Raw genomic sequence first — 25,034 nt, 5'->3', positions numbered from 1 at the left:
ATAATGGACTTCTATGGTGCCCCCGAGTTTGAACTTCCAAAATGCAGCTTCAAATGTCTCTAAACGATCACAGTTGAGGAAAGAAGGGTCTTATCTAGCAAAACGATCGGTTATTTTCTAAAAAAAAAAATACAATTTATATACTTTTTAACAAATGCTCATCTTGTCTAGCTCTGTGTTTACTTAAAAAGTATATAAATTGTAAATGTTTTTAGAACATAACCGATTGTTTCGCTAGATCAGACCCTTCTTCCTCGACTCGGAACATTTAGAGCCCTTTGAAGATGCATTTAAACTGCATTTTGGAAGTTCAAACTCGGGGGCACCATAGTAGTCCATTATATGGAGAGAAATCCTGAAATGTTTTCCTTAAAAAACATAATTTCCTTACGACTGAAGAAAGACATGAACATCTTGAATGACAAGGGGGTGAGTACATTATCTGTACATTTTTGTTCTGAAAGTGAACTACTCCTTTAATTCATCTCACTCACTAAAAAAACAGATACAGTATTCTTCAAAATTAATAAAAACAGTGAAATTCAATACAAACCTGCAATAATTAAATATGTTAAATAATACATATCCTTTGTGTATTTAATCCCATTTTATTAACCGATGTCTTTGCTGCCGACCTTCAATGATCCAATTCATCCACACTAATAAGCAAAAATTACTCAAAATAATCTAACATTTGCTTTCCTTTTTTTATTGCTGAAGAGTTGACATTTTTTCTTCTGCGGTCTGTACAGACGTGAATTTACTTTTCTCTAAGCCTGAGGCTTTTGGTGTGAAAAGGCTTTTACATTTGCCAAAAATAGAACTTTTTATATTAAAACAAACAAGCAAGCCCTGCCCAGATTTAAAAAATAATGCAAAAGTAACATAACGCATTACTTGCCATAAAAAAGTAACTAAATAACGTAATTATTTACTCTTTTAGGGAGTAACTTAATATTGTAATGCATTACTTTTAAAAGCAATTTCCCCCAACACTGGTTATATATATATGTGTGTGAATAAATAAATCTATATATATGTATTATTATTATTATTACAACCTAAAGTGTTCTAATAATGTAAACGCTTTAATTTTGTGTCATATTTATTATAAACCAGGCTTTAATGTAACTCTCACAACTCAAATTCTTCAGAAAGCATTACAAATATGGTCCTTTCCGAGTACAAAGATACTGATAGTCACAGAGATTCAGAGCAGGATCTGTCTTGAAACTCAAAACACACACACATTTAGGTTTTTATTCTGTTAGCAGGGTTCTTCCAGTGTAAGCAACTTTTCATCTGAGCCTCATTAATGACTCATGTGGCGTTTCTCGGTGAGGAGACACTAATGTGTTGATGGTTCCTGACGGCCTGTGAAATGATGCAGGTGGAGCATCTGACAGCTTCTAATTTATCTGCATCGATTAGCTTGATTATTCAGAGACATAAAGCTACAGCAGCCATTACAATGATCTCTCTTTCTCTGAGAAAACGCATCCTGCAAATATACATTGAAAGAGGAACTTGAGATGGATCTACAGACTAGTAAGTAATACCCTGGCAACCATATAGCACTGTCACTAAATCACCAGATCTAACTCAAAGTAATTCTTTATTTGAATTCATGCAATGGTACAAGAATATTTACTAATCTCTGTGCGTCTGAAGTCAAATATGCTTGTATGCTTATCTATTTTTGTCAATCAGTACGTTTTTGATCAGAAAACAATCAGACATAATCCAGAAATAAATAATATAATTAGACTTTTTTGTGTTTGAACACTAATTAACGTGACGCTGCTAATAAAATATGAATAATCTGTTTGTTTTTTGTGAATATAATCCTGACTGGTGTTTGCTCTCCAAACAGAAGTTTGAGAAACATCTCAAGTCTTCAAATCACAGATGAAAAACACAGACTTCAGAATGTAAGTGAAGTCCACTGTTTAATGCGTTATTGTTGAATGTATTTGTCATTTTTGACATTTATTTAAAAAATGTTATAGGCTAAAAAAAATAGGCTTTAAAAAATATATATGGACATAAAAATACAAAAAAAAGAAATGAAAATGAAAATGAAAATGAACAATGTAAAATTGTATTATAATTAAAAATTTATTAATAAAAGCTATAATAGTAAAAAAAGTACAATAGGAATAAACTTAAAAAACTATATAGACAAAAAAAGACAAAAACACAACAAAGTTACTTACATTTCAACTAAAATTAAAATGAACAAACAATAAAATTGCAAAAACAATATATTTACTAAAATTTCAACCAAAATGAATATATATATATATATATATATTATTTCAAAAATATTAATAAATGCTATAATAAAAAAGTATAATAGGCTAAAACTTAAAAATGATATAGACATAAAAAATATTTAAAAAATAAGTCCACTGTTTAATGTATTATTGTTGAACGCATTTATTTAAAAAAAAGTATATGCTAAAACTTAAAAAAAAAATTATAAACATAAAAATACAAAATAAATAAATAAAGTTACTAAACTTTCAACCAAAATGAAAATTAACAATGCAAAAAATAATTATAATTTAAAATATTAATAAAAGCTACAACAGTAAAAAAAAAAAAATGTATAATAGGCTAAAACCTATAAACTACATAGACATTTTTTTTTTTTTAAATTTCAAGTCTTCAAATCACAGATAAAAAACACAGACGTCAGAATGTAAGTGAAGTCCACTGTTTAATGCATTATTGTTGAACGTATTTGTCATAAAAAAAGTCATTGCATATAATCAAACAGACATTGAGGAGACAAAATTGAGAGCATCGTACAACATCCACAAACCTTCACAAGCAGAAATGGTGAAAAACACACGCAGAATATAAATAACAGAGCCAGAATTCCTCACAGAGACTGAAGGAACGTTAGCAGAGAACAACGTTCATTATTGAACTGGTCAGATGTGCTCTGTTACTTTTATTATATTTACACAGACACATTTCTCTGTATCTCAGATACATGCTTGTATTTAGCGTTTCCTTTGTTAAGGTAAACATATTAAATCTATTATCTGATCATCAAAATGCCTAGCTATGGAAGATAAAGTGAGATATAGAGATTGAAGAGATAACCTTGCATAACTGCAAGATAATCCTGTGATATAAAGTCACAATTCTGACTTTATTCCTCTAAAATTGTGAGTTTATATCTTGCAATACTCACTTTTCTTGCAATTGCGAGATTTATATCTCACAATTTCCGACTTTAGCTCTTAGAATTGAGAATTCTGACTTTTTTTTGCAATTGCAAGTTTACATCCCGTAATTCTGACATCTTTTCTCAGAATTATGGGATGTAAACTTGCAATTGCAAGTTATAAAGTCTTTGTGGGAAAAAGTCAGAATAGTGAGATAAAAAGTAAATCAGTTAATTCAAGTGTTGTTTAAAACATTCAGTTATTTCTTCAGAAGATGTTTTCACATCTTAGTCAATGGCTGAAAATTATGGAAGCTCTTTTCCACCTCTGAATAAAAAATCCAAAAAAAAGTGTTATTGCAACTTTACGCAATAAATTTGTAATTGCGAGTTATAAAGTCAAATTTGCATGATATAAACTTGCAATTCTGACTTTTTTTTCTCAGAAATGTGTGATTTAAACTCATAATTCTGACTTTTTTTCTCAGAATTGTGTGATTTAAACTCATAATTCTGACTTTTTTTCTCAGAATTGTGTGATTTAAACTCATAATTCTGACTTTTTTCTCAGAATTGTGATATAAACTTATAATTCTGACTTTTTTCTCAGAATTGTGAGATATAAACTTGCAATTCTGACTTTTTTCTCAGAAATGTGTGATTTAAACTCATAATTCTGACTTTTTTCTCAGAAATGTGTGATTTAAACTCATAATTCTGACTTTTTTTCTCAGAATTGTGAGATATAAACTTGCAATTCTGACTTTTTTCTCAGAAATGTGTGATTTAAACTCATAATTCTGACTATTTTCTCAGAAATGTGTGATTTAAACTCATAATTCTGACTTTTTTCTCAGAAATGTGTGATTTAAACTCATAATTCTGACTATTTTCTCAGAAATGTGTGATTTAAACTCATAATTCTGACTTTTTTTCTCAGAAATGTGTGATTTAAACTCATAATTCTGACTTTTTTTCTCAGAATTGTGTGATTTAAACTCATAATTCTGACTTTTTTTCTCAGAAATGTGTGATTTAAACTCATAATTCTGCCTTTTTTTCTCAGAATTGTGTGATTTAAACTCATAATTCTGACTTTTTTTCTCAGAATTGTGAGATATAAACTTGCAATTCTGACTTTTTTCTCAGAAATGTGTGATTTAAACTCATAATTCTGACTTTTTTTCTCAGAATTGTGTGATTTAAACTCATAATTCTGACTTTTTTTCTCAGAATTGTGTGATTTAAACTCATAATTCTGACTTTTTTCTCAGAATTGTGATATAAACTTATAATTCTGACTTTTTTCTCAGAATTGTGAGATATAAACTTGCAATTCTGACTTTTTTCTCAGAAATGTGTGATTTAAACTCATAATTCTGACTTTTTTCTCAGAAATGTGTGATTTAAACTCATAATTCTGACTTTTTTTCTCAGAATTGTGAGATATAAACTTGCAATTCTGACTTTTTTCTCAGAAATGTGTGATTTAAACTCATAATTCTGACTATTTTCTCAGAAATGTGTGATTTAAACTCATAATTCTGACTTTTTTCTCAGAAATGTGTGATTTAAACTCATAATTCTGACTATTTTCTCAGAAATGTGTGATTTAAACTCATAATTCTGACTTTTTTTCTCAGAAATGTGTGATTTAAACTCATAATTCTGACTTTTTTTCTCAGAATTGTGTGATTTAAACTCATAATTCTGACTTTTTTTCTCAGAAATGTGTGATTTAAACTCATAATTCTGCCTTTTTTTCTCAGAATTGTGTGATTTAAACTCATAATTCTGACTTTTTTTCTCAGAATTGTGAGATATAAACTTGCAATTCTGACTTTTTTCTCAGAAATGTGTGATTTAAACTCATAATTCTGACTTTTTTCTCAGAAATGTGATTTAAACTCATAATTCTGACTTTTTTTCTCAGAATTGTGAGATATAAACTTGCAATTCTGACTTTTTTCTCAGAAATGTGTGATTTAAACTCATAATTCTGACTTTTTTTCTCAGAATTGTGACAAACTTGCAATTCTAACTTTTTTCTCAGAAATGTGTGATTTAAACTCATAATTCTGACTTTTTTCTCAGAAATGTGTGATTTAAACTCATAATTCTGACTTTTTTCTCAGAAATGTGTGATTTAAACTCATAATTCTGACTTTTTTTATCAGAAATGTGTGATTTAAACTCATAATTCTGACTTTTTTCTCAGAAATGTGTGATTTAAACTCATAATTCTGACTTTTTTTATCAGAAATGTGTGATTTAAACTCATAATTCTGACTTTTTTCTCAGAAATGTGTGATTTAAACTCATAATTCTGACTTTTTTCTCAGAAATGTGTGATTTAAACTCATAATTCTGACTTTTTTCTCAGAATTGTGTGATTTAAACTCATAATTCTGACTTTTTTCTCAGAAATGTGTGATTTAAACTCATAATTCTGACTTTTTTTCTCAGAATTGTGAGATATAAACTTGCAATTCTGACTTTTTTCTCAGAAATGTGTGATTTAAACTCATAATTCTGACTTTTTTTCTCAGAATTGTGACAAACTTGCAATTCTAACTTTTTTCTCAGAAATGTGTGATTTAAACTCATAATTCTGACTTTTTTCTCAGAAATGTGTGATTTAAACTCATAATTCTGACTTTTTTCTCAGAAATGTGTGATTTAAACTCATAATTCTGACTTTTTTTATCAGAAATGTGTGATTTAAACTCATAATTCTGACTTTTTTCTCAGAAATGTGTGATTTAAACTCATAATTCTGACTTTTTTTATCAGAAATGTGTGATTTAAACTCATAATTCTGACTTTTTTCTCAGAAATGTGTGATTTAAACTCATAATTCTGACTTTTTTCTCAGAAATGTGTGATTTAAACTCATAATTCTGACTTTTTTCTCAGAAATGTGTGATTTAAACTCATAATTCTGACTTTTTTCTCAGAAATGTGTGATTTAAACTCATAATTCTGACTTTTTTTCTCAGAATTGTGAGATATAAACTTGCAATTGTGAGTTATAAAGTCGAAATTGCATGAAAAACTCATTCTGACTTTTTTCCCAGAATTGTGAGATATAAACTTAAAATTCTGACTTTTTTCTCAGAATTGTGAGATATAAACTTGCAATTGTGAGTTATAAAGTTGAAATTGTGTGATATTAACTCCTAGAATTGCACGATATAAGCTTAATTGCAAGAAGACTGATATGTTCTCAAAATTGCAAGTTTATATCTCACAATTCTGACTGAATAACTTGCAACTGTAAGAAAAAAAGTCAGAATCATGAGATAAAAAGTCACAATTACTTACTTTTTACTTTACAGTTACTTTTTTATTCAGTGGAAACAGGCTTCCACAGAAAACAGATTTTGCTATGGCTTTTCTTTTCTGTCACTGACTGAGCAAGAACCTTCCAATATGGTGTGCTGAAAGGTTCATGTGGTAAAACATGGTAATAAAGGAATAAATAAATGCTGCAGTCAGCTTTGGTTGTGCAGCTCTGTGCAGATCTATTTATGAGCATCTGGAAACAAAAAATCCTTCATTAGTGCATCTAGTATGCTAATCATCTCTTAAAATAAAAGTGCTTTGGTACATCTCTTTTTGATGTTTGATCTTTCCACACTTAAATGCTGCTCATCTATATGATATTTTTCTGTTTAGACTGCATCTCTGAGCCCCTTACCTTAAATTCTGTAATAGACGTTGTTTAACACATTTCTTTCTTCATATCTGTGTCAGGAGAGCAATTATTGACTACTGTTATTTGGCAAGGCTGACGCTCTCTACGGTGATAAAGCTCTTACAAAAACTGAAAATGTTCTTCAGCATATTTTTAAAATAAATCTTGAATAACTTAAATAAAATGCAAACAATTAATGCCTTCAAGTTTAAGATGTAGCTTCTCCAATAATTTAACAATATTCACATCCAGCTCTCACTGATACACCACCATTTAAATGCCTGGGATTGATATGATTTGTTTAAAAAAAAAAAAAAAAAGCTTTTATGCTCACCAAGGCTGCATTTATTTGATCAAAAATACAGTAAAATCAGTAATATTGTGAAATATTTTTTTAATTTAAAATAACCGTTTTCTATTTGAATATATTGCAAAATGTAATTTATTCCTGTGATGCCAAGCTGAATTTTCAGCATCATTACTCCAGCCTTCAGTGTCACATGATCCTTCAGAAATCATTCTAATATGCAGATTTGATGTTCAAGAAACATTTGTATTACAGTATGTTGAAAACAATTGTGCTGATGACTAGAAAGTAAAAAAAAAAGGTTCTTATTTGAAATATAAATCTTATGTAACATTATAAATGTCTTTACTGTCACTTTTGATCAATTTAATGCATCCTTGCCTCATTTCCTTAAAGGTGCCATAGAATGCATTGAGAGAATATTTTAAATTGTTCTCTGATATCTACATAGAAGGTATTTGGCATAGGAAAGGGCAAAAAGTCTCCAGAAATGGTTTTACAGGTCCATTTACAACCCTAGGAGTTGCCCCTGGAATGAAATGCTCTGTTATTTGGAAGCTTCATGAATATTAATGAGCTCTGCTCTGATTGGCTGTTTCACAGAGCTCAATAGCTCGCACATTGATAAAAATATATATTTAATTAGGAGCTCTAGCTGCTTTTAATATGCGGTTTGTTGAATCTGCCGTTTTGAATCGCGGATATTTTAGTTTCATTACTGTGATCGCATGTGCTCTGTGTAAAGTTACAATGCAGAGGGAGTGATTCTTACCACACAAGTTGAGCTGCCTGTCAGTGATTCTCCAGATCTGTAAATCATTCGCCATCATCAACGCAGTTATTTCTCCATCATTCACCATCATCAGCGCAGTCATCTCTCTGTTTATGTGGTAAGTGAAATCCTATGTATAGCAATGTAACAGGCTAGCGCTAGCATTAAGCTAACCGTGTCCCTTGAGTGACTCGCCTTGTTTTACTGATGTGCTGACGTTAGTGATGATTGGGCGATGCAAATGTTGGAGGCGTAACTATTAACGATCTCGGGAAAGTTTCGTAACAGTCGGGTATATGTTGGAATTGACCTGTTTTTCAGTGGTCTTTTGCAAACACTAGATTTATATAAGAAGGAGGAAACGGTGGTGTTTGAGACTCATGGTATGTCATGTCCATGTACTGAACTGTTATTATTTAACTATGCCAAGGTAAATTCAGTTTTCCATTCTATGGCACCTTTAAAAAAAGCTTTTGAACAGTAGTGTATATTTGAAACTTCATTTTTTACAGTTATCTATCATCCTCAGCTATATGAAACTGTGTTTGTCTCAGAATACCCTGTATTATTGTTAAGCATCTGTTGTTTCCTCTGGATTTGTGAATAATCCTTCATCCAATCATGTGCAGGAGGGGGCGTGTCACCTCTGCTTGACGGTCCAATCAGGTCAAGGATCAGACATTGGCCTCCAGAAGTTCCAGGAAGAGTTTGTGCATAGGGACGCGTCCGTCCTGCTTGATGCTGCAGAAGTGCCGCACGGCTTTGGCGGAGGTCTGACGGAGGAGAGGAAGGGTCATGATGAGTTTCCCCGTCCGTCGAGGGTCCTCCCTGTGATGGACACACTCATAATCCAGAAGTGCTTCATGGAGAGAGTCCTGCAGACCCTGAACGGCCTCTGCGTCCTCTATATGCATCGAGTCTGAGAGAGGGAATCAAAACATTAGGTCGTTCATGTCTCTTTTTGTTGTCCTGGTTGCTTTTGCTGCATTTTATTTAAAAAATGTTGACTGTAAATAAGATGTGTTAAGGTTAGCCGTTTTTGCACTGACGTTCATTTGAAAGAATAGTTCCCCCAAAAATGAAAATTTGCTCACCTTCAAGCAGTCCGAGATGTAGATGAGTGTATTTCTTCATCTGAACAGATGAGAAATGTGTCACTCCATTACTTGCTTAGCAGTGGATCCTCTTCTGTGAATGGGTGCCATCAGAATGAGAGTCCAAACAGTCGATAAAAACATTACAATAATCCACACCACTCTAGTCCACCAATTAACAACTTGTGAAGCCAAAAGCTTTTGTGTTATAATATCCTCTTTTTAAAATCAGGTCATTCTCAGCTATTTGTCAGTGTGACGACACACGACAGAAGCCGCTCCCACAATAGTTGATTGACATGAGCACCTTACCTTAGACCCGCCCTCACCGAGCTGAAACAGTCCGACTCCGATCGCCACTGTGTGACTCAGGTGCAGGGGAAGACAAGAATGTCTCAGATTGAACGACTGAGGTGTTCTGAGGCGTCATTTAATCCTGACATCTGAGCTGCTGAAGACTCCGAGGATTAACGTTACTTTCGTTTTTGAAAGGAAAGCGCCGATCCCGATCTACATATGTCCGTGCGAATTATTCGTGATGCAGCTTCACCCACAGCAGAAGTGAGTAGAAGGGTTTTTTATGCATTTTTGCATATGGCCTTTCTTAATGAAGTGTTTGTTAACAAGTCCTGCCTCTAAATGCAGCTAAATGCAGTTAAAGTAAACATTACGGCTCGTCATCCCACTGCAGAGAGGGGCGGGGTGAGCAGAGCTCATTAGCATTTAAAGGAACATGCAACAGAATGGCTCGCTCTAAAATGGGCTGATTTTGACAAGGTAAAAAGACTGTTTTTACACTACCATTGAGAAATGTTAACCAAAGTAGGTTATAGACTTCTCATTAAGACCCTAAAGAATCATATCAACTTGTAGAAAATGGGCATCCGATGACCCCTTTAAGACATTTTCTGATTTCAGACCTTTGCTTTTGGCTAAAATAAGAGACCAAAACTCATAATAATGCTACCTCCAGTGGAAAAAGTCCATCCCCTGCTGTCATGTCACATTATAATCCACTAACATATTTGAACTAACTAACACTGTTGTTTGTAAACAGTGCTTGACCCATGCATATTTCTCTCCTGATTCAGATGAGACAACTTTTTCACTGGAGAACGCAATATTATGGATTTGATTTTTACAAACACAGCTTGGAGTGGTGGATTATTGTGATGTTTTTATCAGCTGTTTGAACTCTCAATCTGACGGCACCCATTCAATGCAGAGGATCCACTGGTGAGAAACAACCAGTCTGTTCCCATGAAGAAACAAACTCATCTCTACATCTTGAATGGCCTAAGGGTGATTACATTTTCAGCAAATGTATTTTCAGTATCTTTACCTGAGTTGGCAAGAGCAATGGCTTTCAGAGTGACAAACTCTTCTCTCTCCAGCCTCATGGATCTGTACCGGCGCACCAGCTGTAATATGGCCTTGTGGAGCTCCAGCAGACCTGCTGATTTAGCCTGTTCAGCATCCATGATGTAATCATCTGCAAACACCAGCCTGTCCTCACAGGGCAGTGAGCGGAAAGCCACACGCAGCATGAGGATCTCCATCCACGCGCTCTGCAGGAGACTCATCTGATCAGACAGACAGAGGCTGGAGAAACCTGCAGGAGTGATGGAGGGACTGATCAGAGAACTGTCTCTTTAAAAAAATAACTAATAAGCTAAATAAACAAGTAATCTAAATAACTGGCAAAAGACTTAATAAAAGCATATCTAAACTATTTTACTATATTATACTATTAATAGTAAAAAGTAAATATTTAGTAAAAGATAACCAATATAACCAATCACCTAAATAATTTAACTGCTGAACACCTAAATAACAGCTGAGATTAACTACATAAATAACCAAACAAATAACTATTTAAAACAACAAAAATAACTTTTATTTGCAAAAATAACTAAAACTAATCATAAAATAATCAGATAACCAAAACAACCAATCACCTAAATACTTATAAACTAAATATTTAATTTAAAAAAATTAAATTTAAACTTAAAAATAATTTGTAACCCCATTGATTTACAATGTTTTAGTTTAGTCAACTAAAATATCCAAGTTGTCACATAAATTAACATGAAGAAACTTAAAATTTCAAGTTGACTAAACTAAAAATTTAAGCTAGTGAGGTAACAAAGTTTTTTAAGTTAAAACAATTATTTATTTATTTTTTTCAAATGACCAAATCATTTATATACTAAACAGGTAAGTACATAAAAAATCTAATTAAAAAAATAAATCAGTTAAATCAGCTAAATATCTGATTGAAACACGTACACTGCAAAAAAAAAAAAAAGTTATTTAAACTTAAAATAATTTGTAACCCCATTGATTTAAAATGTTTTAGTTTAGCCAACTAAAATATCCAAGTTGTCACATAAATTAACATTTTTAAGAAACTTAAAATTTCAAGTTGACTAAACTAAACATTTTAAGTTAGTGGGGCAACAAAGTATTTTAAGTTAAAACAATTTTTTTTTAACAAATTACCAAATAAGTTATATACCAAACAGGTAAGTACATAAAAAATATCGAATTAATCACCTAAATATCTATATTTAAAAAAAAAAAATCAGTTAAATAGGCTAAATATCTGATTGAAACACGTACACTGCAAAAAAAAAAAGTTATTTAAACTTAAAATAATTTGTAACCCCGTTGAGTTAAAATATTTTAGTTTAGTCAACTAAAATATCCAAGTTGTCACATAAATTAACATTTTTAAGAAACTTAAAATTTCAAGTTGACTAAACTAAACATTTTAAGTTAGTGGGGTAACAAAGTATTTTAAGTTAAAACAATTATATATATATATATATATATATATATATATATATTTTTTTTTTTTTTTTTTTTTTTTACAAATGACCAAATCATTTATATGCTAAACAGGTAAGTACATAAAAAAATATCTAATAAAAAAAATAAATCAGTTAAATCAGCTAAATATCTGATTGAAACACGTACACTGCAAAAAAAAAAAAAAGTTATTTAAACTCAAAATAATTTGTAACCCCATTGATTTAAAATATTTTAGTTTAGTGAACTAAAATATCCAAGTTGTCACATAAATTAACATTTTTAAGAAACTTAAAATTTCAAGTTGACTAAACTAAACATTTTAAGTTAGTGGGGCAACAAAGTATTTTAAGTTAAAACAATTTTTTTTTAACAAATTACCAAATAAGTTATATACCAAACAGGTAAGTACATAAAAAATATCGAATTAATCACCTAAATATCTATATTTAAAAAAAAAAAATCAGTTAAATAGGCTAAATATCTGATTGAAACACGTACACTGCAAAAAAAAAAAGTTATTTAAACTTAAAATAATTTGTAACCCCGTTGAGTTAAAATATTTTAGTTTAGTCAACTAAAATATCCAAGTTGTCACATAAATTAACATTTTTAAGAAACTTAAAATTTCAAGTTGACTAAACTAAACATTTTAAGTTAGTGGGGTAACAAAGTATTTTAAGTTAAAACAATTATATATATATATATATATATATATATATATATATATATATATATATATATATATATTTTTTTTTTTTTTTTTTTTTTTTTTTACAAATGACCAAATCATTTATATGCTAAACAGGTAAGTACATAAAAAAATATCTAATAAAAAAAATAAATCAGTTAAATCAGCTAAATATCTGATTGAAACACGTACACTGCAAAAAAAAAAAAAAGTTATTTAAACTCAAAATAATTTGTAACCCCATTGATTTAAAATATTTTAGTTTAGTGAACTAAAATATCCAAGTTGTCACATAAATTAACATTTTTAAGAAACTTAAAATTTCAAGTTGACTAAACTAAACATTTTAAGTTAGTGGGGCAACAAAGTATTTTAAGTTAAAACAATTTTTTTTTTAACAAATTACCAAATAATTTATATACCAAACAGGTAAGTACATAAAAAATATCGAATTAATCACCTAAATATCTATATTTAAAAAAAAAAAAATCAGTTAAATAGGCTAAAAATCTGCGTTTGAGATGTTGACTCAGATGAACGAAATGACCTTTAAAACTGACAGATAAAACCCACCTAATTGTAAAGCTAATTTGACGATGGCCTGTGACCTCTGTTAGGAAAGAAAGCTTCTGTGTGTGTGTGACAGGGGTTTGTCCCTGAAGAACAGCATCAATGACGGACGAATCGCTCTCATTCACGTTCTCTCACACTTAATTAAAAAGCCAGTGATTAGTTTGGTGTGGCGAGGGAGGAGAGCAGCTTTGATTTGATTTTTTCACCCATCACTGATGTTTATCAGGGGCCGTAATGGCTCGTATTTCTCTCTCGCTCTCCTCCTGAGTGACGTTCATTAGCTGATTGGATCTCTGCGCTGATCGATCGCGGGCCGAATGAGGCGGCACTACCGTTCACGCCGAGCTCAGGAGACGCGGCCGTATCGACGTCTGTGAAACGTGTTAACGGAATCAAAAGGCCCTTGTGACACTCAAACAACGCAAATAAAACAACCCCACAGCCATTTAAATCAGCAATGTCATCTTCTATTGTACATCCTGCTTCAGACGCCGGGAAAAAGACAATGCTGCTGTCAAACTGTTGACATGAACACAAACAACTGCTCCTGTGTATGTAAAACACACACACACACACACACACACATTGGGTTTTTTAGGTTTTGAGGGGACTTTCCATAAACATAATGTACAAACTGTATATTGTATACCCGAACCCAAAATACAACTCTTCTGCAGCTTTACATTTTCACGAAACATTCTTTAGTATGCTTTATAAGCTGTTTTCCTCATAGGGATTAAAGTAATGTCCCCACAAGGTCAAACTTTTATATTTTACTACCATTGTGAGGACATTTGGTCAACATAGGGTTTATCTGGACCACACACACAGTTACCAGAAGTGAGCTAAAGCAAAACCAAAATCAAAGAGGGGGAAAAAATCATAAAAAAGTGTTTTGTTTTAAAATATTTTAAATAAAAATATTACATTAAAAAATACATAAATAAATAAAAATATATAAATATCAAATTATTGAAAAAAATAAATAAATTACAAAATATACAAAGAAATGCAAATTTCAAATTATTAAAAAAATATTTAACTATTTTAATAATTATATTTATATATTATATATTATATATGTTACACTTTATCTAACATTATCGAACATTTTTATGTAAAAGGGTTGATTGGTCCTAGCACAAATTTTCTGAAATTAAATGTATTTATTTTTTTCATATTATAACATGTTTTATTTTTATTTTCTTACAACATATACTGTAAACAAAACACAAACACACACACTTTTCGCAGAAGTGAGCTAAATCAAAACCAAAAGAAAAAAATCAGATTTTAAAATAAAAAGAGTTGCTTTGTTTGTTTTAAAAATATATTTTAAATTAAAATATTAAATTAAAAAATATATAAACACATATAAATATCAAATTATTGATTTGCCTCAAAATGGAATGGTCCTGGCACAAATTATACAAAATATACTGTACATATTAATGTTTAAAAATACATATTCTCTGAAAACAAGTTTTTGATGTTTTTCATTTTTACACTACCAGTGAGATTTTTAATGTTTTTTTAAGAAGTCTCTACTGCTCACCAAGCCTGCGCTTATTTGATCCAAAGTACAGCAAAACAGTAACATTTTGAAATATTTGTACTATTTTCATATATTTTAAAATGTATTCCTTTCAAATTTTACTTATTTATTTCAAATTTTAGTCACATTATCCTTCAGAAATCATTCTGATATTCTGGTTTTCTGCTCAAAAAATGTATTATTATTATTATTATTATTATTATGTTAAAAGCAGCAGTAGAATTTTTTCAGGTTTCTTTGATGACTAGAAAGTTCAGAAGAACAGCATTCATCTGAAATAGAAATCTTTTGTGACATTATAAAATTTCTTTATCATCACTTTAAATCAATTTAAAGCATCTGTGTTAAATAAAAGTATTCATTTATATAATTTCTTTCCCAAAAAGAACTAAAATACTGACTCCAAGCTTTTGAATGGGATAGTGTATAATGTTACAAAAGCTTTTTATTTCACATAAATACTGATCTTTGGATCTTTCTATTAATCAAAGAATCCTGAAAAATGTACTCAACTGTTTTAAATATTTATAATAATAATGAAAAATGTTTCTTGAACAGCAAATCAGCATATTAGAAAGATTTCTGAAGACTGGAGTAATGATGCTGAAAATTCAGCTTTGATCACATGAATAAATTACATTTTAAAATATATCCAAATAGAAAGCAGTTGTTTTAAATTGTAAAGATATTTAACAATTTTACTAATAAATGCAGGCTTGGCGAGCAGAAGACACTCCTTCAAAAAACATTAAAAATCTTACTGTTCAAAAACTTTTGACTGGCAGTGTATCTACCAAGTGAATTTAACGTATTTTAAGGGTGATTTTATATTTACTTGAAAACAAAACAAAAATACTAATTAAAAATGTTTTTTGCACTTCATGCCATAATCAATAGAAGTCTGTTGCCTTGAAGTAGATAAATGTGAAACATTCACTCACATTCTCTCTGTTTAAATGTGAACTAATTGTGTTTATTTACCAAATAGTGTAATCCAGTTCACAAAACTATGGGATATAATCAGTCACGTGCTACAGAGAATCACACACACACACCTGGGTTTGTGGTTTGTTTTGTAAGCATTACTACAGAGGTCAGTATCAACACAAAAACAGGTGCTGGCCAGTTCTGTGTGTATGTGTGTATACTGAGATGCAGTCGTAAAAGTGAGCAAAATCTGACAAAATCTATGAGGACAAAGATAGAGGACGTCTTTAGAAAAATTATTCATAATTAAAGCAAACATTGCAGCTAGTCTGTAGTAAATATATTAGCTTGACTAACAACAAAAGGCTATGACAAATCCTCATTGAGACACCTAAATGTGCTAAAGTGTATTTAGAGCTGCTAAAAGAACCGATATCTTGAGTACAATAAGGCATTTTATAATCAAATTCTTCTGAAAACACTAAAGCGTTTGACATTCCAGTGTCACAGAATGTCTGTGTTTGTATGTGTTTTTAGGTTACACAGAAACACATCCGAACTAACAGCATTTTATCTCTGTGTATCCAAAACAAACAGATAATACACACACGTGTAATTAAAGTCTGTAGTACCTGGTATGTTTTTGGCCCAGCTGATGTTGAGCACGAGCTCTCTGTCGGCGAGGTCACAGAGGGTCGTCAGGGCTTTGATGTCGCTGTCGGGGAGGGCGGGGTCAGGCATGGCACACACCTTCTCTGGCTCTGCCCCCAACAGCAGGGTCACCACCTTATTCTCCCCCTGAGCTTTGCAGGACGCTAATGGAAAAAAAACAGAATATTAAAATATACAGTGTGATCCTATTTTCCCTTTCTAACTTGCCTAAAATGTCTAGGTTTTGGCTTCGTTTTCCTGTTGACATGCTCTCTATAGTCCTCATTATATAGTAGTCAGCATTTGAAGTGGACCAAAAAAGTTAAAGGGGTCATATGATGCAGTTTCTTGCTTTCCTTTGTCTATGGAGTGTTACAAGCTGTTTGTGCATAGATAAGATCTGTAAAGTTGCAAAGCTTAAAGTCTCAACACCAAAGAGTTAAAGGGGTCATATGATGAGCATTATTTTGTGTATTTGTTGTAATGCAATGTTTTTATGCAATATGAGGTTAAAAAAAAACATTATTTTCCACACACTGTACATTATTGTTGCTGCTCTCTGCCCCGCCTTTCTGAAACAGTTCAGATTTTTACAAAACTCATTGTTGATGCAAACCGAGGTGTTCTCTGATTGGCCAGCTACCCGGTGCATTGTGATTGGCCGAATACCTCAAGCGTGTGACGGAAATGTTACGCCCCTTACCATGCCGTTTCTCGGCACGATGAGACAGAAACAATAAAACCCATTATAAACAAGGCATTTGTTGCATCCAGTGGAGACATAACTACTGATTATAATGACTCATACTGTCTTTTTACGCGTTGCGTCCTGCTGCACCGCGCCACATAAACATAACACCAGAACGAGAAACAACGAGCACTACTCTACACTGCTCAAAACTTGCGTTTAAACAGTCAGTACTGAATTCTAAAAAAAGAGAGAATCGCGATGCATAGGAGAACTGATTTTTTCCCCCACCCCAAATATTAATGTGAATTATAGTGTGAGGAAAGTGACTTAATTACATCATTAGTGGTGCTTAATGGCGGGGGGCGGAGCTCAGATTTGCTCACTGTGACTCTCTGATTGGTGGAATTTTCTTTACAGTATCATGGGTAATGTAAGTGATTCCTTTATTAAACACAATTATTTAAAACTCTAACTTTAACAAAAGCATATACCATTGATTAACAACCTTGGAGCTCATAGTAGGTCTGTTTAAAGGGGTCATCGGAGGCGCATTTTCCACAAGTCCCTATGATTGTTTAGGGTCTTAATGAAAAGTCTATAATATACTTTGGTTGAAAATTCTCAATAGTAGTGTAAAAAACACCCTTTTACCTTGTCAAAATCAGCTCTGCAAAATATCAGCTCGTTTTAGTGCATGGCCCTTTAAATGCAAATGAGCTCTGCTTGCCCCGCCCCTCTCTGCTGTGGGATTACCAGCTGTAATGTTTACTTTAGCCGCATTTAGCCGCGTTTATCTGCATTTAGCCGCATTTATCGGTGAAACTTGCAAACAAGCATATTATTAAGAAAGGCCATATGCAAAGATGCATAAAAAATATACTCTATACCTTATACTCAATTCTGCTGTGGGTGAAGCTGCATCACGAATGATTCAGACGAACATAGATGCATATGTAGATCGGGATCAGGAATGTTGTCCTCTGCCTCTTAGGCGGCTCAGATGTCAGGAGTAAATGACAACTGCTATGTTCATTATTACATCCAACAACAGAACACCTCAATCGCTCAATTAGAGTCTTCCCCTGCACCTGAGTCACACAATGGCGATCGTATTCGGACTGTTTCAGCTCGGTGAGGGTGGGTCTAAGGTAAGGCGCTCATGTCAATCAACTGTGTTTCGTCACAATGACAAGAAGCTGAGAATGACCTGATTTTAAAAAGGGGATATTACTTTTAAAGATTAAAAAAATACCACTGGGTGTATTTTTATCATTGTAGGGTGGTTGTGTACACAAACTGCCAACACACATTAATGTTCAAAGTACATGTAAAAGTTAGTTTTGCATCCGATTAAAGGTTAATAAGTTATCATTAAAAATCAATTTCCCTATGGGGAAAATGAATGACATTTTTTATTTCCAGAACCTGACTATTGCACTCTTCAGAAAAACAAAGCCAAAACTTGTACATAATAGGAATTTAGACATCCCTGCCAGGACATGGCCAGAAAAGCAAGGACATATGGTCACTCTAAACACACATACTGAGACACAGATGTTTCTGGCTGAGGTGCAGTGCGGTTCTTACTTTGTTTTCTGTGAGGTTGCTGCGCACTGAAGTACACACTGGAGTCAGAGTCGATTCTCCTCTTATATTTCTGCCTTCCTCCTCGCACCCGGTCCAAACGCACACCTGAGAGATGAGAAAAACAACTTGCTCATTATGTCGAAATAAAAAGTTTGACTGAAACAGCCGCATGAAACAGGAAACAGTCTTTTATACATTTTTGGCAGCGTTTTTAAAAAAGCAGGTGCACTGAAATAAAATCAGGCCAGCAATAATGCAACTCCACACCTGCACCAATATAACACTCTTTGCTTATTTGCTGACTGCTGTAGCTTTATCCGAGTATAATTATTATTTTTACAGTTGTGTTTGTGAAAGCACTTAAGTCCAGCTGCATATTTCAGAAGCCCATGATATATGCATGGTTAATCGCAGACACCTTCATAGCAAAACAAAAAAGCATTTAGTGAATTTCACAAAACCTGTCAAGAACATGCCCCAAAAAAACACGTATAGTTAAGATTTTTATGACAATTAAGCACATTTACTCCCACAATTCTCTCAGTACTTTTAAAAAATTACATAATCTAAAATTATAACATTTCAAAGTATAAAAAACATAATAAAGTGAAACAAGCTTCAAACACACATATGCTCTCACCTTCTCGCAGCATTCCCACAGACAGGCACTTAGTGAAGCGACAGGCCTGACAGGACTTCCTCCTTCTTTTAGTGATCTCACAGTCTCTGCTGACTGAACAACTGTACTCGATATTACCTGACAGAGACAAACAGACCATCATTATCTTAAAATATTTGTCTAGGAAAAGCTGTGTACCAAACATTCACAGACACACTTTCCCAGTGTGCAACTAACTAGACAATTTGCATATATTTTATAAAAAAATACAGTAAAATATTGTGAAATATTATTACAATTTTAAATAAGTGTTTTCTTTAACTGTTTTCTATTTAAATATATTTGTAAAAAAAAAAAAAAATAGTAAAATGCAAGAAAATAAATAATATTGTGAAATATTATTACAATGTAAAATAACTGTTCAATTTAAATATATCTTCAAAAAACAGTAAAATCAGTAATATTGTGAAATATTATTACCATTTTGGTAACACTTTACAATAAGGTTCATTAGTTAAACATTAGTTAATGTATTAACTAACATGAACTAACCATGAGCAATACATTTGTTACTGTATTTACTAATCTTTATTAACATTAGTTAACGGAAATACAGTTGTTCATTGTTTGTTCATGTTAGTTCACATTGCATTAACTAATGTTAACAACATTTTAATAATGTATTAGTAAATGTTGAAATTAACATTAACACAGATTAATAAATGCTGTATAAGTGCAGTTCATTATTAGTTCATGTTAACTAATATGGTTAACTAATGTAAACTAATGAACCTTATTGTAAAGTGTTACCACAATTTTTAATAACCTTTCTATTTAAATATATTTTTAAAAATACAGTAAAATCAGTAATATTATGAAATATTATTACAATTAAAAAACTTTTTTCTATTAAAATATATTTTTTTAAATACAGTAAAAATACAGTAAAATCAGTAATATTGTGAAACATTATTACAATTTACAATAATAGTTTTCCATTTAAATTTATTTCAAAATGTAATTTATTTCTTTGATCAAAGCTTAATTTTCAGCATCATTACTCCAGTCTTCAGTGTCACATGATTCTTCAGAAATCATTATAATATGTTAATTTGCTGCTAAAGAAACATTTGTTATTATTAAAACATAATAAATGTATTTACTGTCACTTTTGATCAAATTAATGACCCTAAACACCTGAAGGACCTACTACATTCATGTGTGCAAATCAAAAATGAATTGAAAGAAACCTACTCTACCAGACAAAAGACATTTATAATGTTACAAAAGATTTCTATTTCAGATAAATGCTATTCTTCTGAACTTTCTGTTCATCAAAGAAACCTGAAAAAATTCTACACAGCTGTTTTCAACATAAAAATAATAATAAATGTTTTTGAGCAGCAAGTCAGAATATTAGAAAGATTTCTAAAGGATCGTGTGACTGGAGTAATGATGCTGAAAAATCAGTTTTGAAATCACAGGAATAAACTACATTTCTATATTCAAATAGAAAACAAGTATTTTAAACAGTAAAAATATTTCAAAATATTACTGTTTTTGCTGTACTGTGAATCAAATAAATTCACTGGTTTGACTTGTAGTATATATATATATATATATATATATATATATAGTGTATATAAAAAAACTAATAAAAATGACAGAAACGTCCAGGAAAATTTTACTTTCACCAAAAATAAATGAACAAAAACAAAAAAAACAGACATCCTCCTGGCATCCTGACCTTGAATGGTACGTTTAAAGAAGGCTTTGCAGGCCTCGCATGAAGCCACTCCATAGTGGAAACCAGACGCAGCGTCTCCACACACCAGACACAGGCGTTTGGGGCCCGAGCTCAACCCGTATCCATTCTTCAACTGCGTTTCCTCCAGGAGCCTGCAGGGGGCACCGGGAGGCCTAAGATCCGCCTCAACTGTAGGGTATGAAACGGGAGAGTCCAGAGCTGTTGGGTTCCCTTTAGTTACTGAACTGTAGCTGCTTCCAGCGTCCGACGACGCCCCGGGACTGTGCTGGGTCAGACTGTCCGACAGAGAGGAAGGACTCGGCGGCTCGGTCTTGATGTAGGTGTGACAGTGGCCGTCGATGGATATCATGTCCAGAAAGCTTTAGAAATAAAGAGAATAAAGCGAATAATATATTCCTGCATTTTTTTATTACAATAAATCTGATTAATATTACACACACTGTAAATGTCAGATACACTACCAGTCTTTTGAGCAGTAAGATTTGTCTCTTCTGCTCACCAAGCCTGCATTTATTTGACTCAAAGTACAGCAAAAACAGTAAAATTCTCAAATATTGTTACTACTTAAAATAAGTTTTCTATTTGAATATATTTTAAAATGTAATTTATTCCTATGATTTCATAGCTGATTTTTTAGCATCATTACTCCAGGCTTCAGTGTCACATGATCCTTCAGAAATCATTCTAATATGCTGATTTGCTGCTCAAAAAACATTTATTATTATTATTATGTTGAAAAGAGCTGAGTAGAAATTTTTCAGGTTTCTTTGTTCAGAAGAACAGCATTTATCTGAAATCAAAATCTTCTGTAACATTATAAATGTCTTTATCATCACTTTTGATTAATTCAAAGCATCCTTGCTAAATAGAAGTAATAATTTTTATAACCTTTTTTAAATATTGATAATAATAATAATAAGAAGAAGAAGAAGAAGAAATGTTTCTTGAGCATCAACTCAGCATATTAGAATGATTTCTGAAGGATCGTGTGACACTGAAGACTAAAATAATGATGCTGAAAATTTAGCTTTGACCACAGGAATATATTGCATTTTAATATATATTCAAAAAGAAAAGCAATTTTTCTAAACAGTGAAAATATTTCAAAATGTTACTGTTTTTGCTGTAGGATCAAATAAATGCCGGCTTCGTGAGCAGGAGAGATGTCTTTAAAAAACATTAAAAATCTTTTGACTGGTAGTGAATTTTAAAAGAAAAAAGTAAAATGCTACAGCAAATTAAAATAATAAAAATATAAAAACTTTAATTCAACTTTCTAGCCATATAAATAACAACAGACTAAAAACAATACATTTAATTTACTGTATAATACTGTACAAATGTTGTTTTTGTACCAAGAACATTATAATTGAGAGCCAAACTCCATATTAAAGAAAATCATATATTGTATAGCAAATTATTCTTTTATCTAATTCTTTTTTAGCAAATTATTCTTTTTTTTTTAAACAGAAAATATTTTTCCATTTTTTCCTAAGTAAAAAATGTTACTTCACAATTAGTCATTTTATTTATTAGTCATGTACATTTTATAATGGTGCATTTTACACTCCCGTTCAAAGGCTTGGGGCTAGTTTTTTGTTTTTGTATTTATTTATTTACACATTAATTAAATTGACCAAAAAAAAAGAGATATTTAAAATGTTAGAAATGACTTTTATTTCAAATAAATGCTGTTATTTTAACTTTTTATTTAACAAAGAATGAAAAAAGCACCATCAACGTATCAACATATCAACTCAGCATATTAGAATGATTTCTGAAGGATCATGTGACAAAAATTCAGCTTTGCATCACAGGAATAAATTACATTTTAAAATATATTCAAATAGAAAACAGTTATTTTAAATTGTAAAAATGTTTCACAATTTCACTGTTTAACTATACTTTATCATATGAATGCAGTCTTGGTGAGCATAAAAGACTTCTTTCAAAATCCTAAAAAAGAATCTTGGTAGTGTTGGTTTGTTTAATGTTTAAACAGCATTAAAACTAATAGCCGTAAAAGCATTATTTTAACATCACGTGTATCACCCTGATAGTGTTTTGTCCTTGTGCAGGTCACAATGTGCACGTTCTACAACTTGTTTGTGTTTATAATGATTGTATTTTTATTAGCCATGGTTCATGGAAAGACAATTTTGATGAACCTCAAACCATTTGTACTGGAAAAACAAACCAGGATTTGTTTCACACCACATGAGCTCTGAATCTGACAAAACAGCTAATTAGTGCTTTTCTATCTTATCAGCACAACTATATTTCCCACTATGTCAGATGTAATGTTTACAGCACACACAGCACCCGAACACACCTGTTTTATCACTCCATCTCTCACACACAAACAGCGGCCAGTAACGTGATCCTAAAGCCCATCAGGGTTTTTGTCTGGGATCCAGAGGAATTACCTGTGAGTCCATCATACATCTCAAATCCTATTGCTGTAAGACGCTCTGCGAACGCTGCCAGAACGTGTGCTTATTAAAGCGCTCTGCCTCAATTCTTACGTAAATATACAGCTGGATAGTTTTGATTTTTTCATAGTTTCTCAACTCTTTCAAAATGAGGGGTTAAGGACTACAATTGACTTTACTTCTTTGATCAATATTACATGATGTTTTGAGCAACATATTGGTTTCTGGGTCCTTTAAAGCATGATGCTTTCCTAAACTTGACGACTATAGAATAAAAAGTCATTGTGGAACTTAAACAGGATCTCTTATTTAGTTATTTTAGTTCTAATTGGAAACTGTAATATTAATAATGATATTGGTCTGGTGATGGAGAGTTTGCAAGTGGAATGTCTATCTAAAATATTTATTATTAATAATAAGTTGCTGATTTATGGAAAAACACAATCATTACATACTATTTGTGACCCTGGACCACAAAATCAGTCTTAAGTAGCACAGTTATGTTTGCAGCAATAGCCAAAAAATACATTGTATGGGTCAAAATGATCGATTTTTCTTTTATGCCAAAAAATCATTAGGATATTAAGTGAAGACCATGTTCCATGAAGATATTTTGTAAATTTTCTATAAATATATTAAAACTTATTTTTTTATTAGCAATATGCATTGCTAAGAACTTCATTTGGACAACTTTAAAGGCAATTTTCTCAATATTTTGATGTTTTTTGCACACTCCAGATTTTCAAATAGTTGTGTCTCAGTCAAAATATTTTCCTCTCCTTACAAATTATACATCAATGCAAAGCTTATCCATTCAGCTTTCAGATGATGTGTACATCTTAAGTTTAAAAGATTTACCCTTATAACTGGTTTTGTGGTCCACATTTTATCTTTTACAGTCAAATTATAAATGAACAATCTTTCATGTACATTAGGTTTTACTCTTTATCACATTCCAACATGCATTTCTTCCTCTTATTATCTCAATAAATCATTATAATAAATAAAATAAACAGTTACTCATATACTGTATAAGTCAAAAAATGTAACACGTAAGCATAGTTTCCACCAAAATAATTGTTAATTTATAATATAAATGATTCTGGGATCACCTTTAATCAGTGCAACCATTACAACCATTTTGTTTTGTTTTTGATCCTTTAGTAAATGGGAAACTAAGATTATATAGATCTTTTATATAGATGTATATAACAGTTCAAATTAAGGTACAATACGATAGTATATATGAAAAGCCTAATGATGTCCATATCAAGTTAATAATTTAATAAAGTTACTTACTTGTTCTGTTCAGAAGGGAAGGAAAAGGACTCCGGGTGATAAAACTGCACTAAATCCATTAGACAGCTGAAAATGAAATCATAACCTGAGGAAACTCTTGTTGAAGACACAAATTTTCGTCTGTAATGTTTTATTGTAATATCGCTCGTCTGTTTCTCCTTACTGCGTTTCTGCTCCTGCAGCGCAAACGCTAAACCCTACCAGGGCTGCTTATGAATATTGAATGCACGTTTCACGTTGTTTCCGCCCTAAAGCTAACGTCGGCAGATAATCGACCAATGGGAGTGCGCTCTACTGAATATTAATGAGCTTAGCTCAGGTGAGCAGCGAATATGGCACTTCAGTTTCAGAGTGAAATTAATCTTGAGGAACACGACAAAAT

General features: G+C 31.6%; 1 protein-coding gene across 1 annotated transcript; it reads right to left on the bottom strand.

The window, feature by feature from the left end:
• Nucleotides 1–8,280: 8,280 nt before the first annotated feature.
• On the bottom strand, nt 8,281–24,801 carry LOC141348802 (estrogen-related receptor gamma-like). The gene is made up of 7 exons (XM_073853088.1): nt 24,653–24,801; nt 20,901–21,280; nt 19,175–19,291; nt 18,535–18,639; nt 16,238–16,420; nt 10,391–10,660; nt 8,281–8,873 (listed from the first exon to the last, which is right to left on the bottom strand). Exons 1-7 carry the CDS (start codon nt 24,709–24,711, stop codon nt 8,629–8,631), a joined length of 1,359 nt encoding a protein of 452 aa, XP_073709189.1. The 5' UTR covers nt 24,712–24,801; the 3' UTR covers nt 8,281–8,628.
• Nucleotides 24,802–25,034: the final 233 nt, after the last annotated feature.

Source organism: Garra rufa, chromosome 13, assembly GCF_049309525.1.
Source record: "Garra rufa chromosome 13, GarRuf1.0, whole genome shotgun sequence".
Classification (NCBI taxonomy): Eukaryota; Metazoa; Chordata; class Actinopteri; order Cypriniformes; family Cyprinidae; genus Garra; species Garra rufa.
The sequence above is the reverse complement of the archived record's forward strand: the minus strand, read 5'-3'. Positions and strand labels throughout refer to the sequence as shown.